Source organism: Grammomys surdaster, unplaced genomic scaffold (assembly GCF_004785775.1).
Source record: "Grammomys surdaster isolate TR1022 unplaced genomic scaffold, NIH_TR_1.0 437, whole genome shotgun sequence".
Lineage (NCBI taxonomy): Eukaryota > Metazoa > Chordata > Mammalia > Rodentia > Muridae > Grammomys > Grammomys surdaster.
Window position 1 is genome coordinate 1,238,770 of NW_021604856.1, and position 27,767 is coordinate 1,266,536.

Below are 27,767 nucleotides of genomic sequence, written 5' to 3' on the forward strand. Positions count from 1 at the left end.
ATGTCCTTGAGTGTGTGCACAGAGGCTGGGATGTCCTTGAGTGTGTGTACAGAGGCTGGGATGTCCTTGAGTGTGTCCACAGAGGCTGGGATATACACAGAGAAGGAGTGAATAAGCAAACTGAGGAAGGACCTCATGGAGAGCACACAGCAGTTTCTTCTTCTACATTTCAACACCATAAATCACTACCCTTCCATACTAAAGACGGAAGAACTCCTCTTCCTCATCATTTGTTTTGCTTGCTTCAACCTCTTGATCAGTTAGAACACTGGTCTCCATGGACTCCATGGCCCCACACAGGTTAATAAATGCTATGCATACACAATTTTGCCAGTCAGCATTCTCAATAGTTATAAATTATCACTCTGTGCCTTTTTTTTTTTTATATCTGTCACAAAGCATCACTAAACTCTTAGGTGACTGGATTTTATGTGTTTATGTTATTAGGTACAGAAGCTCAGAAAGGCCAGCAGACTCAACAATGACAGCGGCCAGAAAAAAAATTCATTCTGTTTAATTCCAGAACCTTCGAGCTTAGTTCTTCTAATACATTGAAAAATAAATAAATTCAAACCTCTCGTAGCCTCTTCCTGGATCAGGTGACATGCTTGAGTGTCACCTTGAGGCGCACTGTTTCAGGGTAGCTTTGATGTTGGCAGATGCCAAGATTCAGTGAGAAAACTTAGCTTGCAACTGTGTGGGCTGCATGGCTTATGGTGTGGATGGGTTTGCCAGAGGCATGCTGGATACCTGCATTCTAATAAGCACCCCACCATGCACACCAGGCCACTACAGTGTGGCTGGTTCTAGGACCTCTCTGACAAATAGTGGAGAGAGTCTAAGGTTCTGGGCACTTGGCTTTGGCAATGAGGCATCTCTGTTCATGTCAGGCATTCAAGTTGGTTTCCACTTTCTTCCCTTACCACTTTACGAGGCTGTGAGCTTCTATAAAGGGATTGCTACAAGGGAAAGTGAATTCAAGCTAGAACTTCATGATCATAACTACGTCAGCGTCGCAGTGAGCTCCTTTGATAACAGTTTCAGAGACAGAAATGTATTCAGTCCCCCATTCTGTCCTACTGAGATTCTCTGTTAAGGCAAATGTGCCCATGTAAGGTATGAAAACTTTTTAGGGAAGAAGATCGAAGCTAAGATGACAGCCCCCTCCGAGGTATATTGTCTACCTACATAATTTGTTCTTAAGTTCTCAAGATAGTTCTTGGGAGATAAGGATACAATCAATTATTGCTTAAGTTTGGAACAGAAATGGCCAGTGCCTCAGATGATAAAGAATTAGTTCCAGTCCATAGGTCTCCTTGGAGGCAGAGGAACCTTTAGGAGGTGACACCTACAGGAAGGAGGGTAGGTTATGGGGGTGTACCCTTGAAGGAGTTATTGGGACTCTAGCTTATTCTTGTATCTTTTCTATCCTGGCTGTCATTAAGTGAGCAAGCTCGACCTGTCTGCACTCTTACCCAGACACATGGTGTGGCTACTACAAGGCACACAGTATTGCTACCAGCCACAGGCAAGATGGCAGACTGATAGTGAACAGAAATTCATAGTTTCCCCTCTTCCTTCTCTTTCTTCTTCACTGTATTTTCCTTCCTTCATCTTTCTCTTCCTTCCTTCCTTCCTTCCTTCCTTCCTTCCTTCGTTAGTTTAAAAAAAAAAAAAAAAGACAGGGTCTTACAAAGCCCAGGATGGCCTGTGTAGCCAATAAATCAGCTGAGAGTGACCTTGAACTCCTGAAGCTTCTGCCATCTACCAAGTGCTGGGTTTCTAGGCATGTGCCGCCATGCTTGACTACACCTTTCTTCCTTTTAAGTTAATTTTCTTTGGTATTTGTCCTAGTACTGAAAAGCTTATTAATTAGAAAATGACTCTGGCCTGCAATCTATCTGGTACCAAGACACGTAAGATGAGCAGTCTCTCCTAAGATGGAAAAACAGACCATTGCTTGTCCCAGGAAATGGGAAGAGACGGAGGAAGCATGTAACTTGAAAGTCATTTGGAGTTAGAAAGTGATGGTCAAGCCTGAGAGCTTATACTCAATGGTAGACCACTATTGTCTACTGGTCATTAAGTGACACAGATGGCTTTGTTGAGAAACTGGCCCAGCAGCGCTAGGGCTTGGATGGCCTTCCTACCACAACCACCACAGAGAGAGAAAAAGCTGAAGAGCTGACCACTGGATCAAGGCCCCACTTGCCTTCTGTGAGGCAGTGCGCAGCTCAGCTAGGCTGGTTGCCAGGTTCTTGGCACACTGACTCAACTGCATAGCTGCAGCCTGGTCACTCACAGTGGGCACCGCAGCCTTAGCAGAGGACACCATCTTGCTTCCAGGCTGTGGAGAGATGAACAGAAAGTAAGCTACCTCCTGGGCAACAAGCTGTTGAGAGATAAAACATCATGGCTTCTACAGTCACAAGAACACATTTCCCCCTAAAACAGGGTGTGGTTTGAACGAGAACCGTCTCCTACAGGTTCTTGAGCTTGGACACTTGAGAAGGTTTATGGAACCTTTCCAAGGTGGAGCCTTGCTGGAGGAAGTGTCACTAGGTGTCTTAGGGTTATCATTGCTGTAATGAAACACCACAACCAAAGCAACTGGGGGCAGAGGGGTTTTTTGGCTTATGTTTCCATATCACCATTCATCACCGAAGGAAGTCAGGGCAGGAACTCAAACAGGGAGGGACCCTGGAGGTAGGAGCTGATGCTGAGGCCCTGGAGGGGTGCTGACTGGCTTGCTCTCTGCTTAGCCTGCTTTCTTAAAGAACCCAGGACCACTAGCCTAGTTGATGGCACCACCCACAATGTGATGGGCCCTCCTCATCAATCCCTAATTAAGAAAATGCTCTACAGGCTTGTCTGCTTCTAGACTACCTGGAGATATTTTCTCAGTTGAGGTTCCTTTGCTCAGATGACTATAGCTTTATGTCAAGTTAGCCTTAAACAAGCCAACATGATGGCTTAGGTCTATAGCATCATCCCACTTCCTGTTCTCTTCCTAACTGCTTCCTGTACGTAGATGAAATGTGATCTGCCATGTTTCTGTTGCTTCCACGCCATGCCATACCTCACCACTCGGAATAGACTCTGGCCCTTTGGATCCTAAGACAAACCCTTCTTCTTTAAGTTGCCTCTGGTCATGGTGCTTATTGTCACAGAAATGAAAGAATAAGACACAAAGGGACACACTAAACTCTACCCAATTCCTAGGGCTGAAAAGAAGGCTTAGTGGCTAAGAGCACTGGCTGCTCTTGCTGAGGACCCACGTTCAGTTCCCAGGATGCATGTGGCAGCTCACAAAACTGTCTGTAACTCTAGTTACACACACACACACACACACACACACACACACAAATATATAGGCAAAACATAAACAGATAACACCTAATTAAATAAATCTTAAAACAACAACAGTAACAACAACAAAAAAATCCAAACAATTACCATGCCGAATCAGACACTCCAAGACAGTACAGGTATCAAAATGGGGGCAAGACAGGCAACTTGGGTCAAGTGACTTGAAATTCTCATTTAAAATAGATTCCAAAGATAGCTTTTTAGTAAGTACATTTTTTGGCACTTCCCAGAGTAGTTCTTTATTCTGACTTTTAAATACACCTAACAGCCCATAAAAATAAAGGTGAATAAGATTGTCTTACTTTTTCACAAACCAAAATACACTCCCCATGCAGAATACCTATGCACATGCAGAGATAGCTTCAACCTGTTGTGTTACACGCTGTTTTACAATATCCAGTTCTGTCTGGTTTTTTAGGTGTACAGTGTTCTATGAGTCCTGTAGATGTTTCTCAGTCTTCCACTGTTGGGATGTATCCATTTCCTTGCCAATGCCAATGTAGAAAAAAAAATGGCAAGGAACTAAGTAAATCTCAATAATTTTTAGTGTGTAAAATTTTAGAAGTAGCTTTTCTTGGCTCCAAAGCATACCAGCTTTTAGGGCTTTAGAAATGTATGCTGTAAGTGTGTCTCAGAAAAATTGTAATGCTTTAAGTGCCAGGTCATAAATATTAAGGATAAAACTACTACTTTAGTATTTAAAGAATTAATGAGAATCAGTAGGAGAACCTAATGTAATTATTTAAAAACTTGAATAATTTCATGTTATCAGCCCTTAAGAACATTAACACTAAAGCATGTGAGAAATGATTAATATTTGAAAATGAAGGATATGAAATCAAACTAAATAAAATTTAAAGGAGAAACAAGCTAACACACTTTTTTAAAGCTCTTAACTCTATCTTATAAAAGATGTATTAAAAAAGTATGTTCCATATACTGTGAGCTGTAAATTCATGTTGTTCATCCTTCTGGAAGGGTGAGTCTGCAAGGCTCATGAGGAAAGTTAAAGATGTATGCTTGGGCTGGGGGCGGGGTTAGCTTAGTGGTAGAATATGTGTGTGTACACATACATACATATTTATAGTATCTAATGTATGTATGTGTATATATACACATTAGATACTATATATATGTATTTTTAACAGTTCTTGCTCTCATGTGTATTGATAAATATAAACATATATATATATATATGTGTGTGTATATATATACACACACACACACACACACACACACACACACACACACATACTTTTTTCCACCACTTTTCCAGCCCCCCACCCCCCCAGACATGCTCTCTCTGGCTGTCCTGTGTCGACTAGGGTGGCCTTGAACTCAGAGATCTACCTTCCTCTGCCTCCCAAGTTCTAGGATTAAAGGCCTATGCCACCATGCTTGCCTTAAACAAACACACTTTTTGATTTGTTGATTCTGTTGCCTTTTACTTTGAAGTCTGCCTGTTTTTTTGTTTTTTGTTTTGTTTTTTTTAAATAAAATCCCAAGTATCTACAATAGCAGTTAAAAGAACAGGAGAAAAGAAGAAAAGAGAATAGAGAAAAAAGAAAGAAAACATAGGAGGGAAGGAGGGAAAGAAGGGAGGGAGGGAGAGAGGGAGGGAACATACAAACAAACCAGTGCAGTGTACTGAGAAACTCCTTTACTGTTCAGTCCTAACTCTCTCTGGTCTCCCTGGGTGCAGACTAAACACAGAGCCAGCTCCAGGATTACTAAGGAAAAGAGGAAGACCTTCTTTCTAAACTCCAAATCTGTGTGACAAAGAAAAAGTAGCTGTTTGCTAACTAACCTACTTTTAGGCGTTCACTCAAGTAAATAACTCAAGCTGCATATGAAGAGGGTCGAATTACAGGCTGCTCATGATGGCCCCAAATAAAAAGCCAGCACTTCTAATGAAGGGATGGTTAAAGACAGAGTAAGCCACACGGCACACTTTCTGAATCCCAAATGCCCACGTTACAAAGGAGGGCTGGGGACAACAGCTAAGTGGTAGGTAGCTATTGCTTCTCCTGCTAGGTTTGATTCCCAAAGGGTTTATATACCAAGAATGTAATTCTAAACATTATACATCATAACTAGAATATAGTTAAAAAATCATTTTCAATTAAAAAGAAGATTTTAAGAGTCAGACGTAAGGGAAGTTTGGAATAAAGCAGTGTCTTTTAGATATGATAGGACTGTAACACTCAAGAACTCATAGTTGCCATGGTTGCCTGCTCAAGACCGGCACAATATCAAGCCTGTTAGCATTCTAGTGTGGAGTGGAAAGTGGTTCATGAACCCAGATCCTTAACTGAGGAACAACTGACAGTAGTGAGTCAGTTTTCTTTAAGGGTGTGGCTTGAGGTAGAATTGCCCCTGGCTGGTGCATGCTCTCAGAAGTACATACACAACACAAACTAGTGTCAATAGTTGATGAGACTTAAAAAAAAATGAAGAACCTGAGTGTGGGGGGGGGAGGCTATAGAGAGGTGAGTGAGGGTGTGTCTGGAGGGAGATCAGGTGAGGAGCTGAGGTGAATGTGATCAAAGTACACCATAGGAAATTCTCAATGGAGTATAAAATATTCTGAAGTTCAAGATTATAAATCCACCGAACAAACCAGTTAGTGCATCTCTCCGTGTGTAACAGAACACAAGAAAGTAGACAAAAACATCCGCGTTTTATTTCTGCATAGCGGATGGGTGGGCAGCACTTGAGAAACTAATCCATGAGTGCTTGCACTTGGCCAGTGACGTCTCCCTCATCTGAACTGTAAAGAGGCCTTGCAGCTGCTTAGACAAGCACTTAGCCAAGGCTGTGGGGTCTGCACAGGTACGCTCGCTCTTTTCCTTAAGGACAAAGGGCAGACACTGCCAGCTGAGGGTTCTGCAAAGGGCCACGGTGCTGGGTTTTATGTTACCTGCAGGAAGTTCTGGCTGGAGATGATGAGAGCCAGCTGGGCGCTGAGGTCTTCCGCTTGTGCCTGGCTCCCTCTCACACCCTGTACTAGCTGAGGGATGTGATCAGCCACCGCCTGCAGGGAGCAAGAAAACAGGAACTGAGCATGTGCAGAGAGGGACAACTAGCAAGGGGTGGTGGGAGGGGGGGGACGGCAGGGAAAGGACCCAAAGCAATGACTGCCTATGTGTGATCCACTCCCAGGAACACTAGTACCAGAAGCTGAATTTGACAGCATACTGAACGCTCTTCTCCCCACTCCTCCCACTTTAAGTGGTCCTGATGGGCTCAGTCTATTGATAGCCAATGTTGTATAGATCAGAGCCTTGAAAGAACTTTCCTAGTCAAAACTCACATGCTCTGGGCCAAGAGGACTGAAGGTCAAACATAACACACACACACACACACACACACACACACACACACACACGCACGCACGCACATGCCCGCACACTATTTACAGGTAGATAAACTGAGTCAGATGGCTGCAAGACCAGAAGGAGGATGGGAGAGGTTCAAGAGCCAGCATGGTTAAGTGCTCAGGCCCCTGACTTCTTCTCAGATATGGATTCTGGGCCTCAGCTTACATGTGGTCATCCCACCTGTTTCTCTGTTCCAGGCAGCTCTCGGCATTGCTCAGATGAGAAAACCCAATACACAGGAGAGAGGAGCCATACTCAGCAAAGCAGGGCTATTCTGTGACAGTCACCCCAGAGGAGCCTTAGGAACCAGTTATCTGCTTGCGCTCTTCCTAATTTCCCTCTGATGGGGCAGGCTTCAGAGGCCAGAGTATCACCACTAGTAAAGGTGCCCAGTGCATTTTACCCACCCTCCGCCCTAGCCAGAGTGTAAAATACTTTAAAATATCCCAATGGAAATGTACGCGGGCCCTTTCCAATGCTGATTCCAGAAACTTGGTCCATTTTCCCTCTCCACTTCAGCCTGTCATTTAGATTCTCTCTCGTTTCCTGGCAGGGATGCTCAGAGATCTACTACCTCCAGTCTCTGTGGCAAAGAGAGAGGGAAGGCTGGCTGACTTCACAACAGGTCCCTGGGCACGAGCAGCTTGCAGTCCCTGAGGAGGGGAGAGGCCACTTTCCGACCTTGTTGGCAGCTGAGTGGCACAAGAAAGAACTATAGTGTCTGACTAGAGGCCTCACTCTCCTTCCACACACACTAAGCACAATGGACCACAGACTCTTGAGCATCACAGGCGCTCTTTCCCATACCACACAGTCAAATATGACAGGGGACCTTGGGAAAACCAGAATCAGGAATAGAGAGCTCTAGGCAATTCTCTCCCAGGTGCATGGCCAGTTTGTGAAGATCTGGATTCCCCTTAGAAATGCAGCCACTGCTGAAGGGGCAGCTTCCCCCTGTTGACTCGTTCATTTTCAGAGATTTGGAGGAAAGTCAGAACAGGTTAACTGTCAGAACACTGACACAATCAGACACGCCTGTCACCAGCCTCCACTGGCAACACTCTCAGGTGACTCCACCAAGATGTCCCATGACGTGCAGGAAACAACTCTGCAAAAGGATTTTATGTCCCGATACATCAAAAGTGTCCTGGGAGAGTCAACCCTCTTGGTGGGAAGAGAATGTCTGCAGTAAGCTTGCTTTGATACAATGCCCCCCCAAAACATACAACCAAGCCACAGGAGGCCACAGAAGGCAGATAGGGCAAAGCAGATCTCAGGCGTGGAGAAAGCAGGGAATCAGCCTGCAGTAGTGCATGGACACTGGACACAACCAGTCTCCCAGAGGGGAAGGCACTCTGGAAAGCCAAGCATTTATTTCCATTTCAAAGCTCTAAAATGGCATCATCGATTCTCTTTATTTAACTCAGTCTCTTAAAAAAACAGATGTGGATAAAGAAAGACAATGTTGGAAAAAGAGACACGGCTTCCAAATGGAGGCCCTCCACTGAATAGACAAAAACCAGACATGTGTACACCTGGATCATAGAGCCACAGCAAACTAGATTAGGAGCCTGGAAGACCTGTCTTAAGTGAATTACTGGGGCATGTGGTGGTCTAATGTTATCAGTGATTGGTTGCAGACCTGGCCCTCAGCACACTGAGAGCTTACCTTGCAGCTCTGGACCAGTTGCTGCTGGGCCGCGGGGTTCTTGTTGGAGATGGCTGCATTCTGAGAGGCTGCAATGGTCTGTGTGGCAGCAGCTGCAGCCTGCTTGGCTGCAACCTGCAGAGGACAGTGACACAGGTCAGTCCAGGACTGTACTCGAAAACTCATACGCCATGCCTGTCCACCACGGGAGCAGACAGTGTCCCTCGGAAGCCACCAACCATCTCAACCTGTCGGCCTTTGCTCTCTTCCTTACTGCCTGCTTGCTTTTTGTAAAAGATGGGCGTGATCTTTTGCTGGTCTCATTCTGGTCAGCACGGGGGTAGGGGGTGGGTGGTGGTGGTAGGGGGTGGGGGGGCACTGCCACACCCAGAAGACATTATTTCACAGCAAGCCTTCCTAACCCTTGGCTCTTGGATCTCTCCACCCTGATGTTCTCAGGCCATGCAAATAATGAAGTCAGTCAATTCTCCAGCACTGGGCAGTAAAAGGCTCATGAGGCCCCACATCTAGCTAAGGCGGTTCTGGCAGTGGATGCCAGTGCAGCCCTGAATAGAAGTAATTTTTCAAATTGTGTGAATTCCGTTAAAGTACCCAAACTATCCAACACTGCTAACTTTGATCTGGCATTCTTTATATACATATCATTTTGGTGATTTGACTCCCCCCCCCCAAGTAACTCTCAGCAGTCACAAATGGCACCCTAAAAGCTAGTCTGTTTCCTGACCTCCAGCCGGTTGACAATTTTTTTCTTAATAGCATTTTGTGCCGCGGCATTGGTTGCTACTCGGAGTCCCTCAGCGGCTTCTCTCAGCCTTTGCTGCTGATCTTCATTCTCTGGGTTGGCTGCAGCCCCCTGCAAAGGAAGAAACAGACACGTCAAGTGACCCAGGGACAGTGGGCTCCAACTGCTAAAGGCATCCTTTTAATCTTACTTCTTCCTAGCAATGCCTAATATGGAAAGCCACAAGCTGGGATAGCAGCTGTGTGCTACCAGGCTGTGTCGACCTGTTGTCTCCACAGCCTCCTGAACAGCACTTCCTCAGCCCCTAGAAACAGGATCTTCACATACTAAAGATCAATCCTGCATGCAACGGTAAGAAACGGCACTATAAAGCACACTATACAAATTACTCTGTAGGTGCAATTTCAAAAACTCAAAGCGTCAAAGACATCGGAAGCATTATCATAATATCCCACATTAGTAAGCATGCTTTTTATTTATGTATCAGCTAAAAATCTAAGTAAAAAGAAAACATATTTTATTCCAGTCTGGAGTTTAGTTTTACAAATCTCGTAAGATGCAGTGCCCTGATAGTGTTCTCCCAAGAGGACAGACAATTGTGTGAGTACCAGTTACTTAACAACAACAAAATAAAAAAAATAAAAACAAAAACAAAAATCTTCCCTCCTGCTGAGTTACATCACTATTATGTCAAACATTAAAAGGAAAAAAAAAAGTAATTCTCATTGTAGAAAAAAACTACAACGGTCTCTACCAAAGATGGATGGAAGGAGGGAGAAGACAGACAGACAAAGGACGGCTAACAGTGAGAAGCTCAGGTATGGGAGGGAAGGGGAGTGACCTCTAATGTTCTGTAGCCTGGAAGGGGAGCTATGGCTGAGAACAACTAGCTGTTTCCTCTAAAGTAGTGCACGGGGCGAGTGCTCAGAGTGACAGACAGGAGTGTATGTTATCGTGATCAATTTAAAATTCTGACTTGAACAAAGAGGCTCTGATCGATGTCTCCCCGTCAGATATGAGAAGAGCACGTACGTAAATGGCTTTCTCAAGGATGATTTTATCTTAACTGGTGTGACAGACACCCTGATTGCTCATGTCTTCACATCACTGCTGGAACATTCCAAGGCAAAAGTAAACACGGAAAGTGAAGGTTCCATTGGGAAAATCATGACGGCCAGGAGCAGGGAGGCCACAGGGGTGGGGTCTACCGAAAGACCCCAAGGAAAGTTTGCTAAAGGCCATGAAGAGAAATCCTGTCTGAGACAAACAGCTGGTACCCAACTTCAAAGAGTGAAGCTGGTGCCCTTGGCTGGAAGAACAGTATGGTACCCACACAGCTGTAAACGCTTTGTGCAGGTCCACAGCCCTTGCACTCCGGTACTTCATTGGATTTTGTTCTTAGCATCTCGTCAGTTTTACTGAGATACATAGCATTCCAAGGTGAGGAAAGGCTGGAAGAATGTGCTCATTTTCTTCCCTTGAGACAAAATATGATGAGGAATTTTGATTGTCCATGGTGCGATTTAGAATCACCATGGAAACACCCCTATGGGCATGCCTGTGAAGGTGTGTCTAGACTGAGCTATCTGAGGTGGGAAGGCCCCCTGTAAGTGTGGGCCACCCCATTCCACGGGCTGGGTCCTAGACCAAATTAAAAAAGAAAAGGCAGGTGAGCACCGGCATCGACCTCCCTGCTTCCTGACTAGGGACGTGATGTGACCAGCTACAACTGCCCCGAGACATGAAGGACTATCCCCTCAAACCGCAAGGCGGCCTGTTGCAGCAATGAGAGAATCCACGACACTGGCGGTGTTAGTCGCTATGCTTTGCCTTCTGCACTAAGTCGATACCTCTTTCTCAAGTTCAACGACTCCACCGCTACTCTAAGTGTGCTAGGTGTCACAAAGCCGCTCAACGAGGAGAAATCCAAATTCCATCAAGTGCTAACACAGTGTCTGTTTACATTTTCAGGACACAAGACCAACGCCCTACCTTTGCGGCTTCCACCATGCGGGCAGTGGAGTCAGCCAAGAGTTTTGCGGCTGCCAGGAGCTTCTTGGAATTCTCCATGTCAATCTCAGCCTCCGCATCTGACCTCATGGCATTGACGAGATCTGATGTGGCCTGGGCGAGCACCCGGGCTTGGCGCACCATTTCACCTAAAGGATAGGACAGAAAGTGTGGGCTTTTATTCACCATTCTGTCTAAGCATGATCTCAATGGTCAGGAGTGTTTTTGTTCATTTGTTTTTATTTCCTGTTGCTATTTGTTTTAAATAGGCTTTCCCGTGTCTCAGGTCAGCCTCTGACTCTCTGTATAGCCAAGGATGGTTTAGATCTGCTAATGCTCCTGCATCTACCTCTTTAGTGCTAGAATTATAGGCTTGCTCCACTGCGCCTGGCTTAGGAGCTGCCAGAAGCTGAACCCAGGCTTTTTTGCACACCAGCCAGGTAGTTTACCAGACTGAGCTACACCTCCAGGTTCTGGTCTGGAGCTTTTATTACCGCTTGTCCTTGCTGTGCACGGGACTCTATGAAAGTCTATTTCAACTTTCCTTGGGAAGCGGGAGGGCTATTAAGACATAATATTACAAATGAAACCACCACAGGGAAAGGACTGGTTCCTCTCCCGAAGCTTTTCTGAATAAAGACAAGCTTTTATACATACGGGCATGTGCTAAAATCAGTGTGGTGAGTTCGATGGTATTGTGGGACAGAAAAAAAAAAAAAACAGTGGGAAAACGGACAAAATTCGAATACTATGGGTGGCTAAAGGAACATGTCCATGAATGCTCTGACAGATGTGTGTGAGTTATAGAAGAGGTTAGAAACGGGAGGAAGAGGAGAGGTGAGACTCTGCCCCTCTGCAACTTTTAAGGAAAGTAAAGCTCGAACTATTCTAAAATAAAAGGTTTATGGAAAATAAGCCAAAAAGAAGAAGAAGATGAGCAGAAAATCCAGTTGTACACAGCATTCCAGGTTTGTTAGGAAATTAAGAAGCATATAAAAGAACACGAGATAATTTTCCCAATAAGTATCAGACACTTTCCATGCCTATGGTGCACGTCTGGAATCTCTGGACATCACTGGCTAACACAGAGTATCACAAGGCCAAGGCTAGCCCTGACTAAAGAGGAAGAGTCTGTCTCCAAAACCCAGCCAAACAAAAGGGCCCCCACCCAGGAGTTGTTATACAGTACGGCCATATATTGGCAAAGCAGACTTCTTACAGGTAGCTGGTAGGGTTGCAAATTCTTTTTGGAGAGAAATCTCATTAAGAAGTTTAAACTTCAAAATCCATGTATCAGTTGGCTGGGAAATTCCACAAAAAGGCTTTGCTAGAACATACGGAACTCTAAAAGCAAATGAGGACACATTTTCAAGAAGGCTCTGTGTAGGAACATTTTTGTAAAAGCAAAAAAACCTGGGAAATGAAATATCTATTAACAGACAACCAGTCCAAGGGCCGGTGGCTAAGCTCGGTGGTGGAGCGCTTGCCTAGCAAGCAGCCAGAGCCCTGGGTTTGAGCCCTAACCCTGAGAAAACAGATAATCTGTTAAGCTACGATGACGCTTCCAAAATGTAATGCTGTACTGTCATGAAATTCAGATGTATAGGTGGACATGGGAAAATGCATATGTAGAACACAGTTATACTTATATATACTGGGGTATGGTCTCCATCTGATCCTCTACATACAACCTTTGAAAGGTAGGGACAAAGGAGAGAAACCGTGAGGTGATAATGGTAGGCTGACTTGTCCACTACAGCAACCATTCTACCACAGGTCAGGATGGGATAATGTGGCCAGCTCCGGGGCTGCAGAGGGCATGGTGACAGGACACATTCAGAATTTACTTTTCAATAAACCGAAGAGGCACACTGCGTAGATAGTTGCAATTTGCAGCATGAGTATATTACAGTACATTAAAACATCCCACCCTATGTCTCCCCAGGAAATGCTAACAAGGGCTGTGGTTTGGGCCCTTCCTTCAGTCCCATCTGCTGCCTACTGTCCCTCCTGGTTCTCTACAGTGACCTTGGGGGAGATTTCTGGTGGACTTTTAAATAAATGTCTTCATTCCAAGCTCTGTTCCTGTTTCCTTTGGTGGCTGCTCTGACTTTACCAACTATGCCTTGTATACAGGATGAAAGGGGCTTATTAAAATTATGAATTTGAATAATGAAATTCTGATGATGTTTTTACTTGTGCCCCTGGAAGAGAATATCAGGGCTCCCAGATCTTTCTCTGTGCCACAGTGAGAAAGCTTTAGATCACTGTTGCTCTTCCTCCTTTCTCCAGAGGTCACCTAGAAAGTGACCGTCACCATGAGGAACACCCAAACCATCCAGACCCTCCTCTCCCAAGCCAGAGTCTCACCAGCATCACCCATGGAACTGAAGATGCTCTCAGTGACACACATAATGGTGTCGGTGGCCTGGTCGTAGCGGCCAATGGGCTCGCCTCGGCTGGCAAACTGCCGCACATGTTGCAGGAGGTCGTGCAGGGCCTGGCTGACCACGCTGGCCGCCGCGCTGACCTGCTTCAGCAGCTCACTGTCACCAGTGGCCGCCTGGCAGGCGCGAACACAGTTTTCCACAGAGCGGTCCACCAGCTTCCCAGCTTCGATCAGCTGCTCCTGGCACACCGGAGAGCTGATGGTGGGGCTCACTACCTAGAAAGACGCAGACAGGGTTACTGCAGTAGATGTTCCTGGTGCCCCAGGGTGTCTGGCATCTCCCTCAGGTCCCTCTGTCCCTCACTTAGCACACATACCAGGGACCCAACTCATCCAATGGGGTAACCTCTACACTCTTAAACTTAATTTGTGATTTGAGAAGTCCTGCTAATTAGTCACGTACCGCAGTCTTCATTATCCAGTACTTAAATAAGGACAAAGTCCTGATAGCTACTAATTCTATGCTTTTTCTCTTATGAAATTCTATGGGGGAGGTGGGGGAGGGGTGGGGGCGGAAGGGGAAATGCCAGCCCTTCAACCACTGATCTACAAAGCTAGAGATGGAATGCCCAGCAGCAGAAGCCTCCCATCCTCAGAGAAGCACACATGCATGACAGAATGGAAGGGCACCTGGGATCAGACAGGTCTAAGTCATATTCCTAACTCTGCTGCTTATTTCTATGGCTGAAAGCACCTCACTAACACTGAGTCACCTCAGCTTTCTTGTCAGTAAATGAAGGCTGATGGTAAACAATGTACAGGACTGCAGGGAAAAGCCAATCAGGTGACTCTGACACAATGAACACAGCCTGGAGCCACTCACAGTGTCAGGAGGAACCGCCCCCCTGGGAAGCTGTGAGTTCAGTACCAACCCCTTTACAACGTTGTGCCATGAATTGCAAAGCCTCTTTTTCTTTCTTTCTTTCTTTCTTTTTTTTTTTTTTTTTTTGGCTTTTTATACCCCTGCCCCAAGACAGAGTTTCTTTGTGTAGTCCTAGCTGTCTGTAGACCAGGCTGGCTTCAAACTCAGAGATGTGCTTGCCTCTGCCTCCAGAGATGCTGGGCTGGGATTAAAGGCACACTGGAAATAAGATGCACTGAGAGGCCCAAAATGACACACAGCAATTTGCTTCTAACAATAGATGAGCCAACAGTAAAAGCAGAATTAAGAGTGCTTACACTAAGGTCCTGTCAGGCCTGACTGATTGTGCTGGTGCACAACTTTGATTCCAGTACTTGAGAGAGAGAAGCAGACAGATTTCTCTGAGCTTAAGGCCAGCCTGGCCTCCCAATAATAGTTCCAGGACAACCAAGATACATAGTAAGACTTTGTCTCCACTCCAAACCCCTTGCAAAACAAAACAAGACAAAAACAAACAAACAAAAACCCCAATGAAAACCCAAAAACCCAACCAAGCATCAACCAAAACAAAAATCCTATTCATGTACCCCCCAAAGAAGACATCTGCAGCAAGCTCTAGAGCTCAGGCAACTTAAGGAGAGTGTACGGCACTGTGGGGAGGGCTGGCACGCCAGTTGGCTTACCTTAGCACACGCCACGAGCTGTGAGGTGGAGAGGGCACACTGGGTGGCTGCGGCGATCACCCTGTTCTGTAGGACGGTGTCTTCAGCCACCTGGGCCACATTCTTCGCCTTGAGGACTAACATGGCAGCAGCGTTGGCAACAGCTTTAGCCAGACTCATCAAAACATCCTAAGAAAAAGGGACAAAACTTATTCATTATCATCACCCTTCACACACTAAAACTGTGTGCAGTGTACCCAACCTTTCTATGAAAATTCCATTTGGTTTCTATCTTCATGACCTTGGGGTTTTTTTCCCCCTTTATTTTTTGGAAGGACAATCCATCCTTGCAAGAAACTAAGGGGGAAAAAAACAGAACTTGTATTTTGATAACAAAATGTGTCCCCGGAGACACTGAGTAACACAGGTTTCAACTAAAACAGGTCAGGGCTGGGGAGATGGCCCAGCCAATAAAGTGCAAGCAGCAGAACCTGAGGCTGGATGCCTAGCACATTAAAAAATATAATAATTTTTTTAAAAAGCCACCAGCAAATTGCACATGTTTGAAATGTGCTGAAAGGCCAGAGACAGGCAGATCTCAGAGCTCACTGGTCAGTCAGCCTAGTCTAACTAGTGAACTTCTAATCCAGAGACAGACTCTGTCTCAAAAAGTATGGTCCAAAGTGACTGAGAGAGACATTTGACACTAAACTCTGGTGCACATATGCACACATATATGCATGCCTACCAAACACATGCACACACATATAAGTACATATACAGATCATCCAAATACCACACACAAAAATGAAGCACCAAAATAAAAAATGAAACCAAAGAAACAGGAAGGATTTAATTGGTGGTTTACATTCATGCTGTCACACTGATCTTTCCCTCTTGTATGCTTGATGGACGACATGTGACATCAGGAGAAGCTGAAGAGATACTCAGATGCCACCAGCACTGCAATAGGTAGGCATTAAATCATGGCCTCTGAGTCATCGTGCCCCAGAGTAAATTGAAAAATCAGTCTTTCAGATGCCTAGCTTACACAAGCATCTGAGTTATGATCCAAAAGTCAGCGGTCCCTCTGCATCTATAGGACAATGTAGGACACACACGGACTAAGCACCAATTCCTACAGCTGGAAAGCCAAAGACTACACTGAACAGGGCTTATTCACAGCATCTAGAACCTTCTGCATAGGGACTGGATTATGCAAAGTAGAAGAGAACTTATATAAGTTAACTATGGCAAGAGGACAAAGAGTGGGGTATGCCTCAGCTAGTACACTGCTTGCCCAGTGGATATGAAGCCCTGGGTACCATGCCTATAAACTAGTCATGGTAGTGCCTGTCTGTAATCCCAGAACATGGGAGGTGGAGCAGGAGATCTGAACTTCAAGGTCATTTTGGGCTAGTCTAATTGGTAGGACAGTTTAGATGACATGAAACCCTATATCAAAACAACAACCATGTCTAACTACAGTTGCTAGGACTTCGAGAATTTAAAGTTCAGCTTATGAAAGGCATTCTGCCTGCAGGAGAAACAATCCTTTGATTTGGGCCACCAGATCTGTCACCATCTGTTTGACCTGAAGACGAACCACTTTTACATATAATTTACTTCAGTGCTGCAAATACTGAGAGCACCTTAGTAGATTTAGAAATGCCTTCCCTAACATCCAAGCTATTGTTACTCTGAGTAAACATGTCAAGGCTTTTCTCAAGAAGAAATGTGGTCAGAAGTCTTTAGTTGTTCATCAGATAATATAGAAAAGCATGCTTAGTTCTAAATGTCAAGGGTACCCAAAGGCTCTTTAAAGTGAGAGATTTGATGAGAAAATGCATTGGAAAGTATGTCCAGCCTGTTAGTGTTTACAGCAGTGAAGAATACATTCAATGCAGGCAACTCTAAACCATGGCAAATAACCTAACAAAGCTGCTTTGGGGCTGGAGAGATGGCTTCTTAGGGAAAAGGCACTGACTGCTCTACTTCATGACCAGAGCTTGTTTTCTGGGGTCTACATGGTTGGAGAAGAGAATGGACTCTCCAAGTTGTCTCTGACCTCCCCATGTATGCAGTGGTAAAGTGGTAAGCATGAGTGTGCGCGCGTGCATACACACACACACACACACACACGCACAAGTAGAATAAAATAATAAAATAAAATAGACCTTGATGTTAAAATAGACAAAACCAAAGTGCCCTTAAAGGAACCATTTACTGTGGCCTTTCATGGATTCATGACAGTACAGTACCTGGGTGTCCAAGAAAAAGCTTTCAAACAGGAAGCTTTTAGAAGTCAAATGATGCCTGTCAGATGCACAACTGACAGGAGTTGTTCCCAATTTGCCGCTCCTCACCACACCACCCCCCATGGATCTTGGACATTCGCCTCTAAAATTCAGGTTACAAGCAAGTTGGACGTCACAAATTACTAACAAGATTTTTAAACCTAACTCTCTGAAGCTGACCAGGACATTTCTTCGCGCAGGGACCGAGACTGGGTCACCCACAACTACAACTGTCACAAAGGACTTTGTTCAAGTCATTGAAAGACATTCTCTTTCTATTAATTTTGTCCAAATACAGTCAGGAAAAGAATGGAATACTGCAGTTATAGCTGCTGGCCAGTCTGTGTCAAACTTCTCAATAAGCCCACTATTGTGGAGCTCGTGTGAAATAAATCCTTGTCGGCTCTGGGAACACAAAGTACATTGAGAACCCAAGAGAAGCTTTGCCATGGGACTCAAGACTCAGAAAAACAGAGTGGAAATCCTGTGCCAGGTGGCCCCACGGCTGCAAGAGGGAGGCTGGGGAGTACTGTCCTACCACACTAGTCACCATCTACACACCCCACTCTCTGGAACATTCCACCTTGTCTCTGAACCTGCCTCCTAGCATGGCCAAAGAGAAACAGGCACAAGGCAGGGCCTGCATCTGAACGTGGTGGAAACATCCATCTGAGGAAGCAGAGCTTCAGAAACCTACAAGGGCAAGTCACTTATGAGAATCTAGGGCATCACCTCCATCACCCTAAATTCGGGCAAAAGTATGCTTTTTGGGTGCACACTCGAGCATGGAGATCACGTACAAACTTGGGTGGCATGCCTCAGGAGCTCTCTACCTTGTTTTTTTTGTTCGTTTTGAGACAGAATCTCTCACTGTCCATATGCCTGCCAATTCTCCTAGTCTCTGAGTCCTGGGGGAATCCTTCTGATCTTCCCAGCCCTGACTTTACAGATACGTACTACTATGTATTCACAGCTATAAACAGGAGCCCCGGGGATTGAACTCAGGTCCTCAGGCTTTGGTGGCAAGTTCATCACCGACTGAACCGTGTCATCAGCCCCCCAAAGCAATACTTCTGAGCAAAGTAAATCGAGTACTTAAAGACAATGAAGCCTAGAAACAGCAGCTGAAACTAATATGGACCAAATTCCTAAGAGTTATGGGCCTAGGAAAATTACCTGCACAATATAAAATGCAAGGCCAGTACAACAATAGCATGGAGATCTGGAAAGGACTCAGGATGGAGACAAAAAGAGGGGTCAGTGGGGTGGGTTATGTGGTCTGCAGTGAACTCTACACACAGTGAAGCAATTCCTGGAATCCAGTATAGAAATGACTTTCAGGAAGCGATGACTGGCACCCAGCCTATACCCTCTCTGGAGTACAGTGGTGCACAAAGACAGAGCAGTCAAACAAACCAAACCAAACAAACTTTTTAAAAAATAAGTACTTTTTAAAACAATATTTTTCTGCATTTGGTGGTATATATGATGTCGGTTCTTATACATTTGAAATTCTAGCATGCATCAAGATTGGTGTTCAATCCCCAACACCACATACTCAAGGCACAGTGGAACACACATGTAATCACACCATGTAGGAGATGAAGGCAGGACGAACAAAAGTTCAAAGTAAACCTCAGATACAGAGTGAGCTTGCAGTCAGCTCATGCTACCCGAGACCACACCGCAAAGACTGAAATAAAAGGGCTGAAAGCCAGCCGAGTGGTTCAGAGTGCTTGTGGTTGCTGCAGAGGGCCTGAGTTCAGCTGTCACCACACACTCTATGTGGCTCAAAACTGACTGTAACTCTATCCCCAGGGGATCTGACACCTTCTTCTGACCTCTTGAGGATATCCTCGTATACATGTATATATACACACACAGATATACATATTTACATAAATAAATATAAAATAGGTTTAAAAAAGTAAAGTGTAGTGAATTTCAATTGAATCATCATACAATGAATTTGATAGATTTGGATAAAGGAATCCTTCTAGGAGCATAGCTTAGAAATACAATATTCTAATCAGGATGGAGTTATTATTACTTACAAAAATCAGAGACCTTAAAAAGGAATATGGGTTCCTGGCCCCAAGTATACAAGCAGAGCAGAGCACACCCTGGCCTAGAGTCTCGGTCGTAACACTTGTGCTGTGGGGTGGGGTTAGGAGGGAGCAGACAAGCTGAGATATTGTCCAAGCTTCAATATGGTGAAACTGGCCGTGAATCAAGCCAGCTGCAAACAGTAGCAACAGCTGCTCAGCAGAGGACGGGCAGTATAAGGCTCTAGTATTGAAAAGGAAGGATCATAAGAAATGACTTCTCAGGGGCCACCCAAACTCTCGGCCTTCCTACATGGCAAGACCTGAGCTCAGGCAGCAAGTGCTTGTTAGATTATCCTGAATTACATACCCAGACCCTACTTTAAGAAATACAATAACGTAGAAAACACTTCTTATAAAGTAAAGGCCAGAGATGGAGATACAGCTCAGTGTGCACGCTTGTAACCGAAGTACTGGGGAGGCTAAGAGAGCCTGATCTCTGGGCTTGACTTCGTGTCAGCCTGCCTCAATCAGTGATTCCCAGGTCCTAGTGAGAAACGTGATCTCAAAAACCAAAGCAGGATGGACAGCATCCTGAGAAATGACATCAGAGGCGGACCCTGCTCACACACGGAAGTGCACCAACACTCCAACAACACAAATTAAAAAAACAACAAAAGAGTGGGTCCATTGAAAGATACTCCCCACAAAATAAAAGAAGACTTGCTGAGAATGGGGAGTATGAAGGTCGGGTGGTCAATACAAATGAGTCACAATTATTGTATCCACTTTTGTTTATAAAATGTACAAGAAACTGGTAACAACCAGAAAGGCTAAGTGTTTTGGAGGATGAAACATAATATCAGTGACCTGTTTTTTTTTTTTTTCCCCCATTAAAAATAGATAGATTTGGGGCTGGTGATATGGCTCAGCGGTTGAGAGCACTGACTACTCTTCCGAAGGTCATGAGTTCGGATCCCAGCAACCACATGGTGGCTCACAACCACCCATAATGAGATCTGATGCCCTCTTAGGGTGTCTGAAGACAGCAACAGTGTACTTACATATAATAAATAAGTAAAAACCTAAAAAAAAAAAAAAAAAAAAAAAGTTGGGCAGTGGTGGCACACGTCTTTAATCCCAGCACTTGGGAGGCAGAGACAGGCGGATTTCTGAGTTCAAGGCCAGCCTGGTCTACAGAGTTGAGTTCCAGGACAGCCAGGGCTACACAAAGAAACCCTGTCTTGAAAACCAAACCAAACCAAACTAAAACAAACAAACAAAAAAAGATAGATTTAATTGACACTAAAGACCTCCCTCCTCAAATCATCTCCTTGGATTGTCTTCTCAACAACCCCAGGAAGATCAAGCTTGTGCTCTGATACATCCTGTGAGGTCAGACTCCTCACAATGACACATTTCCAAGACTGGGGAGCCGCAGATGTCTTACTTGGAATCTCTCGTCCGTCTCGTTCTCTCCGATCTGTCTCAGGAGATCTCCACTGGCTTGGCCGATGCTTCCGGCAGCCGTCAAAACAGTCTGTCGTGGCTACAAACAGAGAACATGAGCTGGGTTGGAAAGAAAATGAAATTCTTCCCACGTCTCGCCACATATCGGTATAGTGAGGAACCCAACAGAACAGCTCCTTCTCCACACAAATGAAGATTTTCGGTTGTATGCCAGATAGGAGGAAAAAGTAAACCCTGGTGAGATGCAAGGAAATGCTCATCATGCAGTAACGGACAGATGTGCTTGAAATTTCCAATAAAAGGGTCTTGCGCAATTAGAACAAAGCTGGTTTATACAGACGTTCAGTTGCAAACCTGTAGGTATGCCTCTTACGTACTAGTCAGATTGGCTTTCTACTAGAAGAATCCCTCTCCACCCCAGGGGTTGAACCATAGGATCTGACCTGCTTCAGTAACTCTGATACTACCCTGAGATATTTTCTCAGGATGGAAGAAACCTTTCAGGAAGCCAGAGCTCCAGAGACCTGAAGGGATACACAGTTCTCGTCTGAGTGTGACTGAGTGTCCCCAGGGCTCACCTCTCCAGAAGTAGGCTGCACGGCCTTCAGCAAATCAGACACGGCCCCGGCGAGGGTCCTGGCAGCTCTGAGAAGGTCCTCCCCACTCCCTACATCGTCATCCATGAGGGCCGCCAGCAGCTTGACCCCCTTGGACATTTCCGTCAGGTTGGAAGAAATTGTAGTGATTGCACAGCCCACGGCTGTGTAGTCAGTGTCTGCGGGGTCACCTGAGACCAAGACCAAAGGAGAGTGGTGACAGACAAGGAGGGGCCTGCTTGGCAGGAAGTAGGCAGGGCTGATGAGACTTTCTCAAAACTCCCACTGGCAGGGGCCCGTGCCCCACCATCATGCAGGTATCAATACAGAATTCCAAGGAGTTCAGTGAAATGGACATCACCCTGACTCCAAGGTCTTCAATGAGGTCCTCTCACCTGGAGGTCTCACATACTGAAACAGTGAACAAGGCTCCTTTAGAATTCTAAAGCAAAGATCTTGAATTTGAGGGGACTAGAAGGAACTGGAGTTGGGGGTGGGGGTTGGAAATAATGAAAATATTGTATACTCTGATATGGAATTTTCAAATAAAACTTCAAAAGTAGTGGCCAGTAAAGATGGCTCAACCAGTGACAGCGCTTGACAGGTCTAACAACCTGCAGTGGTTCCCTACAGCCTAACAGTGAAAGGAGAGAGCTAACTCTTGAAACTCACTCTCTGCTCTCCACATGTGCACGGTGGCACTCATGTGTCACCCCACCTCACTCTGATGTAAATGTAACTAAACATTAAAAGAAAAATCCAAAGCATTTTCCTTGAAAATACCAAGACCCAAGTTCAATCCCTAGAACCTACATTAAAAAAAAAAAGTCATGCTGGCATAAACTTGTGATATCAATGCTGGTGGAGTGGGGACAGACAGATCCTTGGACCTGCTGGCCATCTGGTCCCGATTACTTGTGGAGTTTCAGGCCAAGGAGATACCCATCACAATAAAAAAAGGACTGCTTGAGGAACAACAGCTAAAGTTGTTCTTTGACCTCCACACACAAATATATACAACTCAATTTCTGAAGCATATATCTGTATCCCACGACCCCAGTCCAGGGGTCACTCTGCTCCCGAAAACATTGGTACACTGCAGACAAAAGCCCAGGTATTTCCTGGCTCTCACCAGAAGGTGTGAGGCTGGGAGTCAGTCCATCCTAGGAGACACAACTACTGGACCAGATGAACAAAGGAAGGATGCTTGACATCCCTAGACTGTAAACTCTCCAAAGGAGAAACTGCCCTCAAAGACTTTCAAGTATGTTCACATGCTGATGGCCAGTAAGGAACACTAAGTAAATGCTCTTTAACCATACCTGACATCAACAAACAGGAAGGAGATGTTTCTTACATTTATCTTGGATCATTTTGAGCAAATGCTTAAAGTGGGCCAGATAGCTCAGATTAGCCTGCCTTCTCACAGGATAGCAATCTGTTGCTTCAATGAAAGAATGAACACACACACACACACATACACACAAATACCACACACACTCTCACATGCATGTATACACACACATACTCACACACAGACTCTCACACTCACACACACAGACTCACACATGCACATGTGCGCGCACACACACACCAGCACAAGTCACTCAGGGACTTACCAGCTGTGAGGTTGACAACAGACGCCGTTCCAGCTGTGATAGCATCGACTTGAGAGTGGATTTCATGCTTGGATTCATCCACTTTGTTCTGAACCCATACCCTCGATGCCTGTAAAGCCAGACAATGGAACAACCCAATCACAGCACTGAACTGCCCAGGACACCAGGGAAGTGAAGCTGTATGGTGAGACCAGCACTTGGCTGTCCTCTTCTTCCTGGACCAGCACTGAATAAGCCCAAGTCATTGTTAACAATATCTGGACAGGCTTCTTGTGTGTCTAGAGATGTTGAAAGATGCATACATTCTCTGTATCTTATATTGTAATTTTAAAAAGTTCTAATATTTAGGAAAAATAATTCATTATGGCTATATCTAGATGAAGACAACTGAGAGAGTCAAAGGTCACCTATATCACTTCTTCTTAGACCAGGGAACATCACGGAAGAAGGGGAGGAAACAATTTAAAAGCTAGAGAGAAGAGGGGTATGAAGGTTTGAATGAGAACGCCCCCCACGGTTCGTCAGTTTGAATACCCAATCCCCAGTTGGTAGAACTGTTTGGAAAGGGTTAGGATGTGTGCCCTTGTTGGAGGAGGTGTGTCACTGGGGTGGGCTTTGAGGGTTCAGGAGACTCAAAGAGTCTCTGTCTACCTCCCACTTACAGATCAAGATGGTGTTTTCATTTGTTCCTGTACCATGCACTCATTCCGGCATCATGGACTCTAACTCTCTGAAACCATAAGCCTATTTAAATGTTTTCTTTTATAAATTCCCTTGGCCATGGGAACAGAAAAGCAAGAGAAGTAGAGTGCTGTACTATGCTGTCCTCCGGGCATGACATGACCATGACCCTCTTGGGATTTTCAGCAGCTAGAGTTCTTTGTACAAGACTGGGTCCATCAGGGAGGCTGTAAGACTTACAGGCCTTGCCCCAGGCTGAGGATTGACAGGCAGTTAATGGTTGCCGGAAGGGGAGAGTCATTTTCTTTAGTGCTGTGGCTACCAATAAGGAGCTCTGACAGAACTCTCACACATGAGAGTAACCCTGATGAAGCTCACTGGCTCATACAACAAAAACAACACCACACCAGAGACCAAGTAATGACAGAACTCAACAGGAATGGGAGGAGAATGGAGGGGTAATGGGGCAAATATGATCAAAGATATGTGTGTGTGTGCTTGTGTGTATCTATGAAAATTTCACAATGAAACTCAGTATTATATGTAATTAGGATATGTTAATAAACCCAATGTCGCTTAACAACTTGGTACTTACATTAACACTTGGTAGTAATTTTCACTTTGCTTCTTTAGGGAGCTGAGTTAGAACTTTTGGGTATGTCAGCTCACAAGAGTTCTTCTTGACCCACACTGAAGTTTTTCCTATCACATGACTTGAACTACCATGAAGAAAATCAAATATCACGGCCATATGCAGGTGGCATTTTTTCCCAGTACACCTGAGAAGAGGGGCTAAGGCTCCTGCTCTGTGCCTGCTTTACCTCTATCAGGTGACAGGACAATGGCAAATTATACCCAGGTCCTGGGCCTTGCCTTTCTCTGACTACAGAAACTCAAAGGCATCTCTAGATCTTATATTTTGTTCAGCCCGTCAGATATGTCCAACCTGAAGACTGTCGGCTACAAGGGACTGGTGACAGTTAGCCCAACACAAAATGTAAATTTACTTAAAACACTATGAGAGTTGTACGTGTGATTTATTTATCAATCATTGTTTCATAACTGACTTGTGTCAGGAGTTTGGATATGCCTGCTAGTATTTATATTGAAAATGATGACCTGCAGGTAACATACTGATCTAGGTTCAGGCTCAGGGGAGTCACCTGTTATGTTAGTTCATCCTAACTCTTCAAGAACTGGTGAATTGGGACCGTCACCTCCACATATTTTAAAGCTATCTCCCAAGTGTTCTGGATAGGGAAGTCCACTTATTTAGTCCCATTCTGGGGTTCCCTGAGCAAAATATATATTGAATTCAGGGACTTGGGAGGCGTGGTACCGAGGGTAGCAACAACCTCCACTCACATCAGTATAGAGATGGAAACAGCATTCAGGGACAGCTTCAAAAGAGTGATGAAGAGTGATCCCGCTCAATGAGACGAGCCTGCAGAACGCGCTTCGGTTCTAACCCTGCAATGCCTGTCTTATAGCAGGGTTTGTTTTTGTTGTTGTTGTTGTTGTTGTTTTACCATGACTGCACACCAGAACATGGTATGTAGTCACTTATAAGTATATACTAGCCATAAAGTACAGGATAACCATGCTAACAGTCCACAGACCCAAAGAAATGAAGCAACAAGGAGGGCCCAAAAGGGGACATTCGAATCTCAAGAAAGGAAAATACAATAGACATTGGGGGTGGATGGGGGGGACTAAATGGGGGAGGGGTGCGAATGGGACAGGAGGGATCAAGTGGATGGAGGGAGAGGGTGTGGGAAGAGAGAATTAGAATTGATGGGGGGGCGTCTCTGGGACAACCTGGAACAATGGAAACTCCTAGGAATCTATGAGGGTGACCCTCACTAAGACTCCTAGAAATGGGGGATACGGATTCTGAACCAGTCATCTCCTGTAACCAGAAAAGACTTTCATTGGAGGGACTGGGACACTAACCCAGCCACAAAACCTTAGACCTACAATTTGTCCTGCCTACAAGATGTGCGGGGGTAAAGATGGAGCAGAGACTGAGGGGTGGGCAATCAACAGCTGGCCCAGCTTGAGACCCATGCCATGAGAGAGAGCCACCCCTGACATTATTAATGAAATTCTGCTATACTTGCAGATAGGTGCCTAGCATAATTGTCATGTGAGAGGCTTCACCCAGCAACTGATGGAAACAGATGCAGAGACCCACAGCCAAACATTAGACAGAGCGTGGGGAATCCTATGGAAGAGAGGGAGGCAGGACTGAAGGAGCCAGAGATGTCAAATATACAAGAAAACGGCCCAGAGACCAAATCACCAAACAGAGAGCATGCATGGGATGAACCTAGGGCCTCGGCACATATGTAATAGTCGGCATATATGTAATATGCATGTCTTCATGTAGGACCACTAACAGTAGGAGCAGGGGCTGTCTCTGTCTTTGTTGCCTGCCTTTGGATCCCTTCTCCACAACAGAGCTGCCTTGCCTAGCCACAATAGAAGATGCTCCTAGTCCTACTGCATCTTGATACGCCAAGGCAGGGTGATACTCATGGAAGGCCTCCCCTTTTCCGAGGGTGGGAGTGGGTAGGGGAGGTGAGAGGGAAGAACTTGGGAGGAGGAACAGGGAAGATGCAATTGCAATGTAAAGTTAAAAAAAAAATCTATATTTGTATCTATAGATATCTAGATAGAAATTATGAAATTATCTATCTAGATATGAAGAGGAAAATGAAAACCAGCCAAACCCCTGCTGATGCCCAGGCAGGCCACCAAGACTGCTTTGTGTAACCTGAGATTTACTGGTGAGGCTCTGCGGGTGGGTTAGGTGCAGAGAAAGAGAAAGAAGGAGAGGTTAGAGGAAGGCCGTGGTGGTGTGGTGCTGGGGAGCAAGCTTGCTAGTCAGTGCCTTTCAAAGTTTAGCATGCCTACAAATCACAGGGACAGCTGGCTAACAGGCACCGTGACATAGGATGCTGCTGGCAGCCTGTGATTTCTGCTTCTCTCCTAAGAATCTGGATGACGTCAGCGCTGCCGGCCTGCAGACCACCACCTGAAGTAGGAGATATTAACTGAGTCTGTGCTGCTGCAGCAGAAGCTACCCGAGGGCCTTGGAGCTCTTTACGTCACACTGCTGTAAGCCTCAGCAGTGCTATAGCTAACCCAGGAGTTCACAGAACACAAGATACCTGGACAGCAGCATCAGCATCCCTGGGAATGTGTTGCAAACACATATTCCGAGGCCCCACCCCATACCCACTAGATCAAACACACATGGGAAGAACAACACGACTGAAGGTGACGGCTAGGGCCCAGACGTAAGTTTAACAAGCCATCCATGAGGTCCCGTTGTGTATGGAAATCTGGGAGCTGCTGGTAGTATTTAAAATGACAAGCCAGCTACCTGAGTTGAGCCCTGATTAGATGCTCACGCTAAGAACTGGATCATCAATGCTTCCCATCAGCCTTGTTTGCAGATGACGGGGGAGAGGCTTGAGGGATAGGATGCCCAGACTCATACGGGAGTGAATTAGAGGAGCTGGGATAAGAGCCTCCAGGGTCTAAGTCCTTAGCATAGCAGCTCTGTTTCCCAGTATACATCAAAACACACAGATTTCTTTATCAGATAGCTAGAGACAGCTTCGTCCAGCAGAATCTGCCCATGCACATAATCTTGTTCTGAACGAGGACAGAGACACAGGATGAGACCCACTGATGGATATTTACCATATCTTGGCCGAGAGGTGGCAGTGAGTCGAGCTCGCTGAGGTCATCCTGAGCCTGCTGGACAGCGTGCATGCTTGTGTTGATGGTCCCCATAAGGGCTTGCTGTGCCGAAGTCTGCAAAGGCAGATGAACACAGGGTGGTGAGCAGCATCTGGGGACTGACAGGGTCTCCTTATAGAACGGAACCAAACTAAACCTTCTCAGT

The 27,767-nt window shown here is 45.4% G+C and overlaps 1 protein-coding gene across 2 annotated transcripts in view; it reads right to left on the minus strand.

The window, feature by feature from the left end:
• Tln2 (talin 2) overlaps positions 1 to 27,767 on the minus strand; it is a 181,210-nt gene that overhangs the window by 116,149 nt on the left and 37,294 nt on the right. For both annotated transcript variants that reach the window (XM_028781451.1, XM_028781452.1), the window contains exons 13-23: positions 27,563 to 27,676; positions 23,171 to 23,279; positions 21,534 to 21,742; positions 20,936 to 21,034; positions 15,165 to 15,332; positions 13,541 to 13,835; positions 11,153 to 11,319; positions 9,143 to 9,271; positions 8,419 to 8,532; positions 6,290 to 6,403; positions 2,213 to 2,347 (exon numbers count right to left, since the gene is read on the minus strand). In XM_028781451.1, the coding sequence (XP_028637284.1) occupies positions 2,213 to 2,347; positions 6,290 to 6,403; positions 8,419 to 8,532; positions 9,143 to 9,271; positions 11,153 to 11,319; positions 13,541 to 13,835; positions 15,165 to 15,332; positions 20,936 to 21,034; positions 21,534 to 21,742; positions 23,171 to 23,279; positions 27,563 to 27,676 (1,653 nt within the window). The remainder of the gene's footprint in view (positions 1 to 2,212; positions 2,348 to 6,289; positions 6,404 to 8,418; positions 8,533 to 9,142; positions 9,272 to 11,152; positions 11,320 to 13,540; positions 13,836 to 15,164; positions 15,333 to 20,935; positions 21,035 to 21,533; positions 21,743 to 23,170; positions 23,280 to 27,562; positions 27,677 to 27,767) is intronic.